Source organism: Calypte anna, chromosome 1, assembly GCF_003957555.1.
Source record: "Calypte anna isolate BGI_N300 chromosome 1, bCalAnn1_v1.p, whole genome shotgun sequence".
Taxonomy (NCBI): domain Eukaryota; kingdom Metazoa; phylum Chordata; class Aves; order Apodiformes; family Trochilidae; genus Calypte; species Calypte anna.
In genome coordinates this window covers 65,259,555-65,277,013 of record NC_044244.1, presented here as the reverse complement: position 1 = coordinate 65,277,013, position 17,459 = coordinate 65,259,555, and the positions used below count along the sequence as shown (strand labels likewise).

Below are 17,459 nucleotides of genomic sequence, written 5' to 3'. Positions count from 1 at the left end.
GGTCTGTAGACAGCTCAGTTCAGCAGACTGAAATCTCTCTAAATCAGTGCAAGTGCTACTTAACACAGGTGTGGTATCTGTGAGGGAAGCAGAAGGGTCTTTCAGCATTCCACAAGCCTGCCCCCTCTTCATACCAGCATGCATGCTACCATTAATCATGTTCCTACAGCTGCACAGTCTCACAGATATAGGCCAGGGGTGTTTGACTCCAGCAGCAATCTTTATTTCTCTACCAGATAGTATGATACAGTTCAGAAAATCTATCTTAAAGAAATAAATTAAACAAATCAATGTATTGCACTGAAGGATGTATTTGAATGAATAAATTTACTGGAGTTCATTACAGCCAAACAGGCAGCTAGCTGTTCAGCCATCAGTCAAAGTAGAGTTGATGTTGTTCTGGTTGAAAAATTCAGTTACTTTTCAGATTTTGGCAGGAACATCTAGGCAACATCATATTTGTACTATCCTTCAAAAGGGGTCCTGTTCTTACAAAGCAGCCTAGATACTGAGCCCCTGATTTTTAGATTTCAAGTCCAGATTTCAGATATCAGTTTAAAGAAAAAATTTGGAGGTAAGAAGGAAAACCAGATACACCAAAGTCAGTCCAGCTTACATTAGTAATAATGTTTTGGGGATCTCTATTATAGAGAAAAATTGTGTGTTCCCAGTCTTCTTTACCAACAAATATGTTAGAAAACAGCCTTCAGCTGTACCTGTAAAGATTTAGAGTACCATCTCTAATTTAGACATCTGAAGAAGCCCTTAAAGATATCTGATTATTTCTTTTACAACCCAAAAATATATCCAAGTTTTTGTTTCAAAAGAATTCAAAACCTGTACTGTGTACGCATCCTGTTAGACACTTCCTCCAGATGTTGAATGAAAAATAATATAAGCTGCCTCAAGAATGAATGGGTGACAGTGAGCCATAAATAATCTCAAATTTAGTAGAGAAATTATCTGCTCTGACACAAAGATTACTTGCTTGAATTTTTGTGTTTAAAAACTACTCTTATGTGTAAAAGACCTTTTAATTCACTTTTTCCTATTACTCTACCTCTCACGGACTGCTTAAAATAACATTAAATTCTTCTGCTGCTTCAGATCCATGAAAACAAGTACTTGAGACTATGATGTCCATGAGGTGAACATCAAATACCAATGTTTGTAAACTAGTAGGTTTTTGGTCTACCTTTCACTCAACAAATGTTGAACATAGAAGTGCTATTTAAAAATTATCTTCTGTCATGCCCAAAGTCTTGCTTATTTCACAGGCAGCTGCCTCAAAATGAAGGGAGGGTTTCTGCAAAGTTGCGGAGCTCCACATTTTTCAGTGCTTTTTTTGACAAAGCCTCTGACCCTGTGGGAGTCCTAGTAAACTGTCCTAGCTTCATAATTTATAGTCGGGTGTTTGGGGAGTAATTCTGGCCTGCCCACAGAAAACCTACTAGGCAGGTTTGGCTTGTTTTCATCCTAAATTAATGACAGGAAAGCGCTTCAAGTCTCTTTCTTCTAGTGCCAATGGACTACGCAGCGTCCCAACAAGCTGCATCCAGACCCTCACGAGTATCAGCAGTTACCAAGCAGTTTTCACGGGGGTGCTATTCCTGGGTTTTATTTCCCAAACGGCGAACTGGCTGTCTGTGTATCCAGCGCTTCCTCCTTTGGCACGCACAGTAGCCGCGGTTACTTGAGCCCGGCAGGCAAGGCACGGAGGGCTCTGCCCTGCATTGCAGCCATGAGTGGGACGGCGGGGCGGCGCTGGCTGCCTCAGGGATGGTCGCGTCTGTCAGAGGCGGTATGCTCACAGCGCGGGCTTTTGCCAAGGAAAGACCTGGTCTCACTGAGGGCTGTTAGGGCACGGAGCACGGAGGGCAGCCCTGTCTCTGTACCGAGGCCTGTGGAGGAGCGAGGCTGTAAAAAACCCGCGCCCCAGCCTGGCTGTCCTGCGGCGGGCCCGCGGGGCCAGGCGGATAGGAGGGGTGGGGTGCCCCGGGGAGAGGGGTGTAGCCGCGGCTAGGGAGGGAGGGAGGGCAGGGCCTCAGCTGCCGGGGAGGCCGGCTGCGCTGCCGCTGTTAGAGTTGCGCTGAAGCTGCCGTCCCTCCTTGTGAAGGGGGAAAGCTTGAGCGGGAGCTCGATCTGGGGCGATCGGAAGCTGCCGGGAGGGCGTCACCATCTGCCTGAGGGCCGTGGCCCCATCTCGGGATCAGAGGGAGAACAAGTCTGCCCGCGGGGAAGACTGCGAGGACACCAGCACGGACGAGGCTAGGGAGCGCCGCTGCGGCGTGGAGGGCACGTCCTGGCCGAGCCGGCAGCGAAACCAGGGCCAAGCCGTGCCGGGGAGCCGAGAACCCCGACCCTGCCGCCCTGCCCCCGGAGAGGCCGGCGGAGAGGCAGGCGGGGACAGGCGCTGTCGCGGGGGCCGACAGAGCATGCGCGGAGCCGGAAGAGGGCGGGATGGTGGCGGCTCCGGCAGGCTACGGGAGCAGGTCGGTGTCTGTGTTGGAGACAGTGGGGGTGTGATGGATTCGGGGAGAAAGAGCGGGGGCTGCAGCTGCCGCCTCCCCGTGAGCTCTTTGGCGTTCCGGGGGTGAGAGGTGGCTGCCGGGGCTGTGCAGGGGGTTGCAGTGCAGGCCAGAGGCAGAGAGCGTGTCGGTGTCCGTGTCCCTGTCCCTGACGAGTTGTGCCTTGTGTTTCCCCACCAGGTGTTCTCTCTCTGGCTTCCCATGTCCTGTTACCAGGAGGATTTCCTCAAAGAGTACGTCAAGATGGTGGTGAATATTGTCTTCCTGAACTTGCTCATTTGTATTTCTCTGGTTTTCTGGATCGTGTCCATGATTACAAACATGTATTACGGTGAGTCCAAAGACCGGGGCGCTAAGGAGGGAGGGTGGTAGGTCACGGTAAGGGGTGTGCCGAGCTGCCTATCGCCATCCCCACCAGCTCCTGCAGGCTGGAGGTAGAGAACTGGAAGGCTGAGGGTTAGTTGTGTGTAATTGCAAGGACACGTAATACCTTCTGTGGTCTGTCGTTGCTGTTCCAAGACCCTGTTTACATAAATGTGCAGGACTGCCTTCAGCCATCAGTGCAAGCCTAAAAAATCTAACTGCTTTTCCAGGGCAGGTGAAGACCTGTCCTTAAGATCTCAGACAATTTAATGAAGGAGGAGCTCCAGTGTCATGGCAGTGATGCTGGAAATGCCACGAGATGCAGTGTTAACATCCTCAACTGCTTGGGGTCACCATAGATCTGAAAGAAGCTAGAATAAATATTCCACTAGTATAAGATGATTTTTGCAGTGGCAGTTGGATGTCTCTGCTTAGTGTTTTTCAGTGCTTTGGGTTTCAGGATGTGTATTAGTCCTGGGTACAGTATTAAATCTACCTTATCTGGACGCTTCTGCTCTGGTTTATGGTGAGATGCCAGGCACATGTAAGTTATGCAGAAGCAAGATTCACAACCAAGTTTTGTTTGTATCATTTAGAGCTAGCTGAGTAGCTCTAAACACACAACCTAATTTATGCACGCCTGCTCTCTATAGGAAGTTATGCATTTTGCCTCTAATTAGGGTATTCCAGTCCTTGCTACATAGCATTACCTAACGTGATGGAGAATTGACAGCCTAGAGGCCTGAAATCAGGTGTATTGGCATGGGGCCTAACACAAAGCAGGAGACTGCAAACAGATCCTTCTTTTTATAGAGAATTGTTATGGAACAAGAAGGATGTACAACTTCTGGTTTTCATGTGCCTGAGACTATGGAAAGACCTTGGCTTGAAGCAAGTGTATAGTAGGAATGGGCTTAATGAAGTGAGAGAGATAACTTAAGTGCCTGTAAAAGTGATTAAATTCACAGTCCTTAAACATAAATATAAAGGTAGTGCAAGCATGCATTTATTAGCTTACTGTTTATAGTTAATAGTAATCCTTAGGCACTGAGCAGTGACCAAAATGTTGATAAACATGTTAAGGAATCATAACCAATAAATGTGTTCTTAAAATACTTATGTTTAGTAGTAATTTAGTACTAATAGTTTGGGGGGGGGTTGCCTTCAGAGAAATACAACAAGGTGAAAAATCTGATTTTTTTGGTCTCTGTGTTCTGGTACAGCTCACACTCAAGTTATTACCAGTAACCTTAGTAATACCAGAGTACAGCCCTGGAGATCCCTTCACACACAGCTGGTGGTGCTTATCTTTTGAGTTTTTGAGTCAGCCCTCAGCTTCAAGGCTCCCTTGCACACTTCCTGCAATGTTGGGGCTTTTCAGTATGCAGAAGGGAATTTTTCATCTTAGGAGTCTTTGTGCTTGCAATGACAAGTGTTTTACTGTGAAATATTTTTGTCCTTTGCACAAGGGAGCCTGTCCATGTGCAAAGCTGTAGGTCGTGCTGACAGAAAAAGTTCTTGTTGAAAAACATCATTTCTAGCTTTCCAGCAAGAGAAGCTTTTGTACTTGAGTGAAATCTTTCTTCTATGAGACTGAGACCTAATGAATTCTAGACTTAAAGTGTCTTATATTTGTGTAGCAGGTACGATGAAAAATTCTAATGATTTTTTATTTTTAGCTCAAAACTTACATTAATTATTCATTTTACTGTTTAAATTTTGTGAGTTTTTGAACAAAAACTGTCACTAAATCTTTCTGAGATAGTTATCAGCTTGAAGTATATTTATGAGATCCTTACATGAAGTTCAAAACTGTTGAAAGGGCTGATGTTTTAGAAAGTGGTTACATCACTTTGACCTAGTATACTGGCTTTCTTGTTTTTCTAGTAGTGAAATTCGTCAGAGTAATCAGGATATAATCAATAGCTTTCTTGTCTCTATGACTGTGAAGATGGAAGACTTAAACTCTTGTATTAAGCAACAATTTCTTCTCAGGCTTTGAAATTTCAGTATTGTATAACATGTACCTTTGGCATCCTTGGCAATGTAATTCATGTATTCCAATTTAAAGTAAAAATGAGGTAATATAAAGTCTCTGAGGATCTTACTGCTAAGACAGTAATTTATTGAGTCAGTTTTATGAATAAAATAACATGAGCCTTAACTGGACAATAATAACTCCTAAATTATCAGCTTTTATTTTAGTGAATGTTCTGGAATTTTAGAAGGAAAAAAGGGTGTTTGGGACATAGATGATAAATTGCCTACTAAGAAAATAAGTTACTGTGGACACTAGTGCATTATGGAATGGTGTGGAATTATGACAGCTGAGTGGGATATTGTTTTCCTATTCTGAAAGCTTGTTTAAATTCACATCATGGTGACTTGAATGACTAAGCAAAGGGAACAATCTGGAAACTCAGGATAAACCTTTTCGAAAGGCACTGTAGGTATTTTGATGAGAAAATAATTTGATTTTTTTGTTGTTCAGTTAGGTGGGGGTTTTTCTGTAAAAGTAAATCATTTGTGATTTTGAAAACCAGGATTTTTTCCTTAGGAGTTATTTAACTACTCTGTCTTGGGGCATTCAGTTTTAGAAACTGTTAATGAAGAATGTCATTAAAAGCAGTCCTTTTAAAAAGCATTGTGTTAAACTTATTTCCAGTTAAATACTTCAAAACATTCTAAGTTGGCTTTATTTCCTGTATAACAAGGAGGATGACAGGTGAGGTATTTTTGCATAGATGTTAATACTAGACCTGAAATAATTTTTTCTTCATAGAATCATAGAATTGGCTGGGTTGGAAGGGACCTCAGAGATCATCAAGTCCAACCCTTGAACCACTACTGCTGCAGTTACTAGATCATGGCACTGAGTGCCACATCCAGTCTCTTTTTAAATATCTCCAGGGATGGAGAATCCACTACTTCCCGGGGCAGCCCATTCCACTTCCCAAAAAGCACTATACTTTCCAAATATAGAATATTTGATTATATAGAACTGTTTTCATGTGAAAGCAATAATAAAAAAATTTAAACCATGCAATATATATATGCAACATGTTAGCTTTGAGAAAACCCATAAACTAGAGTGAAATATTTGAATAGCTGTAACATGGGAAGCTCAGATTGGTTAAATTATGTTGACCAGTAAACCAATTAAAGAGGAAGATCTGGGCTGCATTTTTTGATTTTGCCACCCTTATGTGTACAGTTCACTTAGCAAATACATAAACCTCAAATCTGGACTTGTGAAATGACACAGCAGGACTGGAGTAGTGTGGCAATTCCATTGCAGCCACCCTGGGAGAACAAAAACCAGTGGGAAACATTAATTCCCTCACTGTGTGGGGCATGTTAGCTCGTAGAAAAAGATGGCTACCTCCTAGCTTAAATATGTCTTTTCAGTGTATGCTGAATGTAGATACCACATGATGGCCACATGCCACAGAAAAAATAATTTCTCAAGAAAAAAAACCTAAAACCCCCAAAATTCTCCTGTCACTCTGTTTGAGTGTGCTGTTCTAGATAGACCTCAGAGAAGTAACAGAGAAGACAGCAGAATGTAGAAGTGGAAAGGATTAGTCTAGAGAGTCCTCAGAGAAGAAAAAGTTGCAGATACATAGTACCTACATGAAATACATAGTACAAGACATGAAATTGTTGTATGCAGCTTCCTTTTCAACAGTCTCTATAATGCTCCAGAGCCAGGTGGGCAGTTTTTAAAAATTGATTTAGCTACCAAGTTAAAGCCTTTGATAAACAATAGCTTTTCCTGCAAACACTGATACTTGGGATGGCTTGAAAACCAAGATGAAGCTGTGAATATATCATTCTAATGTTCATTCCATTAAAATCATAAAAGCATCAGTGACCATGGACAGTGTTGTTAATTCCTTTTATTATTGCCATATTTTCTGAAACTTAACAAATAAACAAATAAACTTTGTTCTGTAGTTACCATAGAATTAATCATAACATACTTTATGAAGGAAGCTCTGATTTATTTACTTAAAACTGCTTCATATTTGAAACTGAATTCTACATAACCTACTGAGATGTGTGGATTGTGTTTTCTAAAATCTGAACTCTGTTCTGTCTCAAGTCAGGTTTCAGCTGGTCTTAACATTTTGGATGTTAATTTAGGGGTTTATAAATCCCTCCCAGAATGGAAAATACAACCATTTTGATTTATTGACACATTTGCTATTTCTTTGTAATTAGCCTTAGTTAATGTATTTTCTCTGTGAAAGCTGAATAGAAAAATTGAATAAATAATTGTGGATTTTCTGGTCTTCTGTTCATAAGAATATTTTTCTTTTAAAGGGTAAAAAGGCTTAATCTCTATTAAGATCAGATTTTAAATATATACTTGAAAATAATTACTTCTAAGATACAAAGGCAATAAAAAGGCTTAAAAGGATAATCTTTAATAATACTATTTGATTTATCAGGTACTGCACAACCCATTTCTCCGTGGCGCTGGCTTTTTTCAGTTTTTGTTCCACTAATAATTGCTACACAGGGGCTTAGGAAGAAGAGTCTTGACCACAGTGGTGCATTGGGAGGTATGTTTTTTCTGAGACTATTCACCTAAGCATTTAATAAATTAAATTAAAGCCCTCTTTACTGTGCCAAATATTCTTTTAAGACTTTCCTACATGATTTTATTATAGAAGTATAAATGTAAGTATATATACCTTGAATTCCTTTTCATGCCTATCTAAATTGTCAAGTTAATTTTTGCTGCTGTTTGTAATTAATTTTATTAATATTAGATTTATATAAACCTGTAAGATTGTTTTAAACTTCAGTACAATATGCAGTCAAAACACATGGTTTTGAGGGATTAACATAAAAACAATCAAATGGCAGAGCTGGTGATAAAGAGCCATCAAATTGAGCCATGTCAGCAGCCTGCCTGCCTGGAAGGAAAACAGGAACTGTAACATGGTTCACCTTGCTGTAACATGAGCAATTTTAAACATTTTTTTGCCACACAAAAATAAGTAAATTAAATCTGTACTTCCCTCCAGCAAATGACTGTTTCAACAAAGGTTTTTCTTGACCTCATGAGAAAACCCCACAGCGCAGTGTAAAACAGTGTTCTTTGGAATCTGATGCAACTTCCATGTGAGGTGATTCACCTTTGTCTTGTGACATTGTCTGAATTGATGGACAGTAGAAAGAAAATCCTTCCTTTCCATGTCACCCACTTTGTAATTTTTGTTCTGTCTGTAAATTGATGGGAGCATTTTGAAATAAAAATCTTTTCTTCTATTTTTTTTACCTCTTAACAGCTATGTTAGCCAGTTTTCATTGACATTTGCTTTAAGTGTGGCCAATTTTCTTTCAGCCATGAAGAATTGTAATGTCATAGTTAATAGTGAGAATTAGACCTCCCCTTGTTGAGGAGATCAAAAAGAAACACATCCAGAAGCTCAGATACTTAAGGAAAATACACAGAGAAAAAGACAACATAAAAATCAGATATAAGCAAGAAAATTAACAGAAGGGAGAAGTAGTGGTTCTGAAGATATGGAAGAGAGTTATCTAGGTTATATTAGAGACCTTGGGAGAGGGATTATATTTCCAAAATTGAACATAAGATTGCTAGTGGATACAAAGACACAGCTGTATATATGCTTCTTATACAAATATTTTTTTCAGTCAGGGTACTAAAATTTCCAATAGATATCCTTTGGCATTTTTTTTAATTGCTTTGCCTTTTATTTTTGCTCAGTACTACTGACTTACGGCAAGAAAATCTTTAAAATTACATACTCTATCAGTAGCACTAAAATTAGCAATGTATTAGTAACATTTAAGAGAAAATTAAAGATAGCTGATTTTTTTTTCAGTCAACCTTCACTAGAGTTTTCTTCCAGGTATTGGGCACCTCAGAAAATCTCTGTATGATTATCTTAGGTTTATCTTTAAGATACTCTTCATAGTCAAGAGATTCAAAGTACTTAATTGTTCTACAAAGTAGACATTGTTATATGAAGGAACTTTATATATCTTTTTTTTTTTGGTAGGTCTGGTGGTTGGATTTATCCTTACAATTGCAAATTATAGTTTCTTCACTTCTTTGTTTGTTTTTTTTGTTACTTCTTCAAAACTTACTAAGTGGAAAAAAGATCTGAAGAGGCAAATAGATTCAGAATACAAAGAAGGTAAGCCATAACATTTTAATTCTTCCTCTTCCTTTCAAAGGGTCAGATGAGATGTAACATCCAGAGTGGGGAACTCTAAACTATTATATCTATGGACATTAGCAAGCAACTTTGCTTTTGCTTCTGTTCTGTTAAAAAAGCTACAATGTAATTTCTGATTTCAAAGTCTGTCTTTTTGAATTTACCTTTACATATGTTTGTGTCTTTAGCTTTTTTCTCATGTTGTTGTCTGTCAAGTTATTTTGCCTGCAAATAATAAAATTTAAGTTTTGTCACTGCAGGTGGACAGAGGAATTGGGTGCAAGTGTTCTGTAATGGTGGTGTTCCTACTGAGGTGGCTGTCTTATATATGATAGAAAATGGACCAGGTGAAATTCCAATCGACTTCTCAAAGCAATATACAGCCTCATGGATGTGCTTATCCCTTTTGGGAGCTTTGGCATGCTCTGCTGGTGATACTTGGGCTTCGGAGATAGGTAGCGTTATGAGTAAAAGCAAGCCAAGGTTAATAACAACTTGGGAAAAGGTTCCAGTAGGTAAGGTGTTCTCAGTTCTACATGTTCTTAATATTCTGCTGATCTGTTTTGAATTATATGTCCAACTTGAAAAGTTCCAAAAAAGACCCAGAAAAAACCAAAACATCAGAAATCTAGGATTAGAAAATATCAACAGGAACCCATTTTCTGAAATGGAATATACTCAGTTGTGTTCTGCCATATCTCATTGGTGAAATACACCAACATATTATCCAGGGAGCTAAAGTCATTCTTAGTGAATGCTATCACTTCTCATCTCTGGTACTATAAAAAGTTATATTGCTAATAATATAAACACTACAAGTTATCAACTAAATTTTTCAGACATTAGAATTTGAATCTGTTGAAGAATACATATTCTGAATACAGACACTACAAAAAAATTCATGTCTGAACCAAATCGCTTATTTCCTTTACTGTCTTACCAGGTGTGAGTAAAGTGAACCTTCTGTCTGTAAAACTGCATGGTGGATGAATTTGCTACCTTTAAAGCAGTGTATCTTTTCTGAGTCTTTCAGGCTTTTAATCTGAGTTTTAGATCTTGTGAGACAAGATATAAATGATTGGGCTTTTTTTTTTTCTCTCTCTTTCTAAGCATTCTTAAGATTTTTTTTAATGACTAGTCAAATATCTTCCTTTCTATGGTTTCTGTTATTTTAAATTTATTGGTAAAATAAGTCTTGTTTTATTAACTTGCATATGTTCTGCATTTTTGGGAGCAAATCTCTTTTTCTAGGTGACACTGAAGCTTATGCTATCTGGTTTTCTTTAATTTAGTGCTAGTGAATATTTCTAGATAACTAGCCTTAGAGATGGGAAAAGTAATAGTAATCATAGAATCATAGAATTTTCAGGGTTGGAAGGGACCTTTAAGATCCTCTAGTTCCAATGCTCCTGCCATGGGCAGGGACACCTCCCAGTAGATCAGGTTGCTCAGAGCCCTGTCCAGCCCTGGCCTTAAAAACTTCCAGGGGTGGGGCTTCCACCCTCTCTCTGGGCAACCTGTTCCAATATTTCACCACACTCATGGTGAAGAACTTTCTCCTAACATATAATCTAAATCTACTCTCCTCTAGTTGAAATCATTCCCCCTAGTCCTTTCACTACCTAAATCCTAAAAAGTCCATTGCCAGCTTTGGTGTGCATCAGCCTTCTCAACATCATAATGGGAACTGTGAATTAAAGCTGTGGTAGCAAAGTCTTGTTCATAAAAGAGAGAAAGATCGATGTGATCATAGTTTTGATCTAATATAAAACATTTGAGCAAATATAAGTCTTTTAAAAAATGTAGTAAATCAGGTTCATTTTTGTTTCATCTAGGTACTAATGGAGGAATTACTTTAGTGGGTCTGCTCTCAAGTTTGCTTGGAGGCATGGCAGTAGGTATAGCCTATTTCATAACACAGCTCATTTTTGTGAGTGATCTGGAGATATCTGCTCCACAGTGGCCTCTTATTGTGTTTGGTGCAGCAGCAGGCTTACTGGGATCAATAGTGGATTCATATTTGGGAGCTACAATGCAATACAGTGGTAAGAATACATATTTCTGTTTCTGTCTTTGTACCCTCTCTTATTATAGCCTAAAAATGGACTTGACTTTCCAGAAGGACCGAGGAAGTGATTTTTAAGTGAAAAAATTACAGAATTAGCAACAGTAAGGACAAAGGGAATCAAAGTGATTAACATAATCAAAACAAGGGCAAGGACAGTTGGTCTTTTCCACTTTTTGATTTGCTTATCTTACTTATTGTCTTGTTGATGACTGCAAGAGACCAAAGATCTCCAACTTGTTATCTTGGAAAAACCCTCTCCTTTTCAGTGTATCTAGTTATTATAAGATAAAATGTCAGCTTAATTTTGTCCATTTGTTCAGATTAAGTTGTTCCCTGCAGAATCTCTCTTTTTAACTCTGAAGGTTTTGCAACAGTCTCTGCTCTATGAATTAAATAAGAAAAGCTCCAGGAGAATGTGCACAATATTATATGCTCTGTTTTTTTCACCACTCAACAGAGTACTGTTTCCTAGAAGTGATTTCTAAAAAATCATGTCCATTAAAAAAAAAAAAAACAAAAAACTTTGCTGGGTGATTCTAAATTATTCAGTATATATTGTACTTGTTGCCCTTTAGGATCATTATCTGTGAATAAACGTTACAGGCAACCTTGAGGCTAAAGTATAAACTTACCCTATGTTTGAAAAGACTGTAACTGGCACTAATCTGTTTCACAGCTGGTTTACAGAGAGAACTTAAGTTTTCAGATTTCATTGTCAGTGTATTTCCTTGTGCAAGTCAAGGTTTGAATGTGCAGATGAACTGCTTAAATGATAGAAGTCCTTTAAATCTACCATCACAGTGAAAACTGCAAACTGTTGTTGATGCTGTGGGTTTGACTGTCCAGCCGTCTTTATGTTCCGTTCCCTGTAGTTCCAAGAAATCCAGAATATAATGGAGTATTTAATCATTTGAGGAATTTTTAGATACAGTCTTTCATTACTAAAAGAGAAAATGCTTAAACACTTGGACAGTATGTCATCCTCCTGATGAGGCAGGAGCATTAAGAGAATGGTGAACCTAGCTAATGCATGCCTCCATTTATCAGAATCTATTTCTTCTTCACTTCAGATATCTTTCTGTGCTCAGCAACTTACTTTGCTAGCTGTAGTAGGGACCATGTGCAAGTTCCACAATGTTTTTTACAAATTCAGAAGCACTGCTGGACTATGTCTACTATATAAATGGTGTGTATATATATATATATATGTATATGCTGTGATATAGAGAAAATAGTCCTGCTCAGACGGTTGCACACTGTTGGCTTTTTTTGTCCCTCTGACCCACTTCTTCAATCCCTGCTCCATGTGGTGTCATAAGAAATACTTCAACCTTTCTGTAGCATCTTGAAAAAAAATAATGCCAGTGGTAGTAAAGAATTGTCTTTTAAAAAACAAATACTATGCTACTACTGCCTACCCCTCTTGTCAGTGTTTTTCTATTGGTAATCTTCCTAGATTAGATTTATGTAATAATCTGTGATTATTACAATAAGATGAAGCACTACTGTTTCTTAAAAAAAAATTCCTTCCCTGCCCACGCATTTATTATCCACTTTGTCTGGATACAGACACAGAATTAGATTTAAATTTTCCCATGTTATCAGTCTGTTGTACATATTCTATAAATAACTAATAGAAGGATTTGCTATTACCTTTTCTATTTATTTATGGTCTGAATCTATGCTCTATGTGCATTTGAGGTAAACTTGGGACTTTCTATAGTGTAGAAAGTGTTAAGAGTTAAATTATCAGGTTTTGAAGTTTGATTTTTCTGTAGCTCTTTTGCATTACCCAAAGCTAGGTTTAAATGTGTGATTCAAAGTTAACAGTATTACCAGCTGTATACCCATCAAGCAGGTTTGTGGTGTGAGATTTCTTCAGTTTAGTCTGAGGTGCTGAATCTTTTTTGGTAACAAATCTACAGAGTAAAATAATGCTAATATAAAATCAAGCATGTGAGGATTTCATCCTTCTGTCAGCATACACAGTACAGTAATGCAGCTGGACAAAACATAGAACATCAGTGCCTGTACAGCAACAGCCAATGAAACAGTGCTAGAGTACTGGTAATACTGAGGGAGAGCAAGAAATGGCTTGGGTACTAGGAATAAAAAATCTGTGCTAGTAGTAGAAAACTGCTGTGTAAACAGGAATTATATATTCAGCTCCTCTAAGGAGCTTGTTTTCTGTCTGATCAAGTAATAATGTTATTTCTGTAATTTTCACTTGCAAACAAATGCATCATCTTGACAAGGAAATACATGTTGCTGATCAGTTGTTTCTGTTCTGTTCAAAACAGCATCATTTACCTTAGTATATTTTTCCTATTCTGATTTAGCCTGCTTAATTAATTTCTTTGCTATGAAACTACATAGAGAGACAGGCAGAACTGACAGAAGTTTAACCTATCAAAAGAAGCAACTTCTAATGTGAAGTATTTAATTTATATCCCATCCTTTGAAGCTACCAGATGAAACTAACTGTAATTTAGTTCAATCTGTTGGTGTCTCTTCTTACAGAAGGTTAACACCATAATGGTAAACTGTATTTAGGAAGTTGCATGCACTTGGTTACTAGGTTTCTTTTCAGCTTGGTTGGCTTTGTAAAGTGAAATCTTTATCTCTTCCCAGGTTTTGATGAGAATATTGGCATGGTTGTTAACCACCAAACAAAAGACTCCAAGCACATATCTGGAAAACCTATATTAGACAACAATGCAGTAAATCTTTTTTCTTCTGTAATCATAGCTTTGGTGCTTCCAGGCATGGCGTTGTGTTTCTGGCCCAGACGCTGAAATACTTTAAGGTTTTCTGCATGTGATTCAGTTATGTTCAGTCTTCCTCACAGACTCCAAAAAGCTGTCTTTGAATGCTCTTGAAAAGAGGGATCTGAAACTTGCAGAGCCAAAGCACTTTCCATCTTAACTTTCTAAGGCTGTAAGTTTTGCATTGCACCTGGCATCTCTGGGAGGAAGAAAGGAGTTTTGTCAGTATGCTCTTGCTGCTCTGTAAATGGATGTAGATCCTTGCCAGGTGACATGAAGCACTGCACCCTTATGGAGCTGAAGGGTTGACCTCTGTTCTCTGCAGTCCCCAGCACCTGGAAGGGAAAGAAGCTGGAAACAGAAGTCTAATCTACATCTCTCAGAGCACTGTGGCTGTTGTCCAAGCCAGACACAAAGAACTCTGCAGACTTATGTAGACAGTAGTGATGTGGGTGAAATGGGTGAATTCTGGTATTTCCCATGATCTAGACTCTGTAAGGCTTTATGGAAATATTTTTAGGGGAAGGCGGGGAGGGAAGAGAGAAGTCAGTCTTGTTGCCTGTTCTGTATCCTAATACTGTCACCACCTCCCTGAGAACAGGGTTGGCAAAAGTAATTTCACTATGTAACATTTGAAGCAAAAGATGAAATTTAAAATAAAAACTCACTAGTTCTTCCATTAAGAATAATAAATTTGATTGTGCTCTACTGACATCTTTATTTCCAGACTAGTGATACCAATACTGTGGTACTTACTAAATCATCTAAAATTAAAGATTACAGTTGTAAATTTACACTAACCTCTTTAGAACATTTTTTATAATGAGCATGCAATTGTTTCAGAATGTTAAGCATTCTGACAAAATTAGACTCTTTCATTCTTTGTCAGCAGAGGAAGTTTTCCCCATTTTGTTTGGGGTTGCTCTTCAGAGATGATAGCCTCAGCCAAAGAAACAAGAGAGGTTATAGGGAATGGGAAGCCTCACCTATAAACTGTTATAAAATGGGAATTTAATTTTTGGTCCTCAGGCTTCTGTGTTAGGTGATTCCATCTTCTATCATTAATTTGTAAAACAGGTAAAAGAAATTTGGCCAGCACTGTATTTAAACTTTAGAGATACTGTTAATAATAACCTGTAACCATCAACATTTAAATGATGAGACCAATACTCTTAACTTTTCATCTGAGAAGATAGGTGAGTATTTTGTATTAAACATCTGGGGTTTTGTTTTTTGGATTTTTTTGGTTGGTTGGGTTGGGGGGTTTTGGAGGGTTTTTGTTTGTTTGTGGTTGTCTCATGTATGTTGCCTATCTTAATTCACTTGAATTGTGCAATATGTCATATTTTATGAGAATATTAAAAAATTTAACACCTTTCATATCGAGTTTACTCTTTTGAAAGCCTGTCTATATAAATCTGGAATTTTATCTCTGGAATCAGCTCACTGTATTATCCAATCATACAGATGAGATTTCAAACTAGTAGAAACTTTCTGAAAAGAACAAACTGTGTGGCTGTTGTATGTCTGTTCCTGTGGAAAAGCCTAAAATTACAAAAGGAATATATGCACTTAAACTGTAATAATAAGCACCTGAGATTTTCATTCATCACTTGGATTTGTATTGCTTCTAAATAAAAACTGTATTAGTTGTATTTTGAAAATTTATTAATCCTGTTGCATTTTCCAGAACTAAAGAAGACATAATTTTTGTAACATACTTTTTTTTTGTTAAACTTGTTTCCTGAAGCAAAGTACACTTTCAAACACTGAAGTGAACATGGCCAGCTTTTCACTACTTAATTTGGGTCTCAATTGAAAAACAGCTCTTTTATATTGAGTAGAATATCTAGCTTATGCAACCATTGCTACATTTCACTGTTTAGTAGCTGTAAAACTTGGGGTGGTGGGAAGGGAGGAAGTTGCAGTGGGAGAGGATGCAACAGTAAAGAGTACAGGAGGAAGTTACAAAATATGACAAGCTGCTTGTACATCGATGTGTGCCCATAAGAGCAGTTCTGGAGCTCAGAATGAAGCACAGGGATGGGATGCTGCATGTCCACCCTGCTTGGAGAAACAGCAAATGGAAAATGCAGGAAGTTAGAGGACAAGTCGTAAACAAAGAGGAGGATCTAGGAGAAAACCAAGAAAATGGATATATTTAAAGGTGTGAAATAGGTCGCTGCAGTAAGCACATTTAATCCTTTCTTTAAACACTCAAAATAATTTGTTTCACTTCAGAGCCATTGGTACTATTTGCATATGAAATGACTATTGCTGATCATTCTTTCATATTAAAGTGGCACCAATATTTCCACAGCTCCAAGAGGTTATGCTCAGTATTTTTTTAGTTGAAGGGGTAAGAATTGTGAAGTGTTTGTCTTCATTCTTGGCTTGATTTTTAGATGTGTTAAAAAAGCAAGGAAGATTATGATTGTGACATAGTGGCATTTGAGAAATTTTTAGCCAGGTGCTAAGGCAAGGTGCTTAGGCGAGAGGGATCCTGAGTGTTGAAGTATACTTGTGTCAATTACCAACATTCAGCTATTTATTATATTTCTGTTTTGTGGTTACAACTATATAGATTGTCTCGGGTCTGTCCATACTGCTGCTGTACATAGTCATGGCTTAATGCTGGGCCAGCAATTAAATGAACGACAGATGCTGCCAAGGTCTCTCTCTTCCTCTGTAAGGAAAACAGAGAATAAGGGAGAGAGACTTACAGATTGCAAACTAAACTACACAGCTTTAATGAAACAGTATTGATGAAATTAAAAGTAATGAAATATGTATAAATATATACAAAAGCAGTATCATGTTCCCTCATCTCCCAGTAATGCTCATGTCACCACCGAGGCTACAGTGCAGGAAAAGTCCCTGGACTTGGGACCTGGATGCATGGATTTAGGAATGCATGGATCAGGATCAAAGGCAAACAAATGAACAAGTCCCCTCAGGATACTGGCCAGGAATAAGAGTGTTTGATCCCTCAAATTTATACTGTGTATGATGTGTATAGGATGGAATACTTCATTTGGTCAACTTTGGTCACCAGTCTGCTTGCTACAGGAAGGTCACAGAAGTGACCCCTTTACTTGCTTTTTCTTTCTGGAGTATAAGATGGTTTTCAGAACCCAAGCAGTGACCTTGGTTCTGTGCACCATTCTTCAGCAGTAACTATAAACATTGAGTGTTATCAGACCTAGAAGCAGACACTGATTGAAAAACGTGTTGTTAATTTCAGCAAGTACAGCTACTTGGAAGAGATTTCACTAAAATGTAAAATCACTAGAAAAAAAATTGGTTCTATTCTGGCTCAAATCAGAACATAGATGTAGTTGTAAACCACAGGTCCCTGGGACAATGAAATGAAGCAGTATAAAAAAAGGAAGGACATATACCATCTCTTGAGTATTAAGACTTTTTTTTTTTTTTTCCCAATAAAGGGATGAAAGGTGAGGGCTGAAATGTGTTGAAATTATGTTGGCACTTTAAAGAACCTGATTTGGACACTGGTTAATAATGGTGATAGATCAGT

At 38.3% G+C, this 17,459-nt stretch overlaps 1 protein-coding gene across 3 annotated transcripts; it reads left to right on the top strand.

Annotated features, from left to right (window-relative positions):
• Positions 1–1,687: 1,687 nt before the first annotated feature.
• On the top strand, positions 1,688–15,573 carry TMEM19 (transmembrane protein 19). 3 transcript variants are annotated; one of them, XM_030447864.1, is made up of 7 exons: positions 1,688–1,801; positions 2,709–2,859; positions 7,346–7,459; positions 8,930–9,067; positions 9,349–9,603; positions 10,924–11,133; positions 13,788–15,477. In XM_030447864.1, exons 1-7 carry the CDS (start codon positions 1,742–1,744, stop codon positions 13,949–13,951), a joined length of 1,092 nt encoding a protein of 363 aa, XP_030303724.1. In that variant the 5' UTR covers positions 1,688–1,741; the 3' UTR covers positions 13,952–15,477. The 3 variants fall into 3 exon arrangements, with proteins under 3 accessions (XP_030303724.1, XP_030303738.1, XP_030303728.1); XM_030447878.1 differs by lacking the exon at positions 1,688–1,801 and adding an exon at positions 1,847–1,919; XM_030447868.1 differs by lacking the exon at positions 1,688–1,801 and adding an exon at positions 2,330–2,492 and having other exon boundaries at positions 13,788–15,573.
• The last annotated feature ends 1,886 nt before the right edge of the window (positions 15,574–17,459 follow it).

Coding starts and splice junctions, on each gene's coding strand:
- TMEM19 (XM_030447864.1), top strand. CDS start 1,742: ATGAGTGGGACGGCGGGGCGGCGCTGGCTGCCTCAGGGATGGTCGCGT. Junction 9,068..9,348: donor AGATTCAGAATACAAAGAAG/GTAAGCCATAAC, acceptor TTGTCACTGCAG/GTGGACAGAGGAATTGGGTG. Junction 11,134..13,787: donor AGCTACAATGCAATACAGTG/GTAAGAATACAT, acceptor ATCTCTTCCCAG/GTTTTGATGAGAATATTGGC.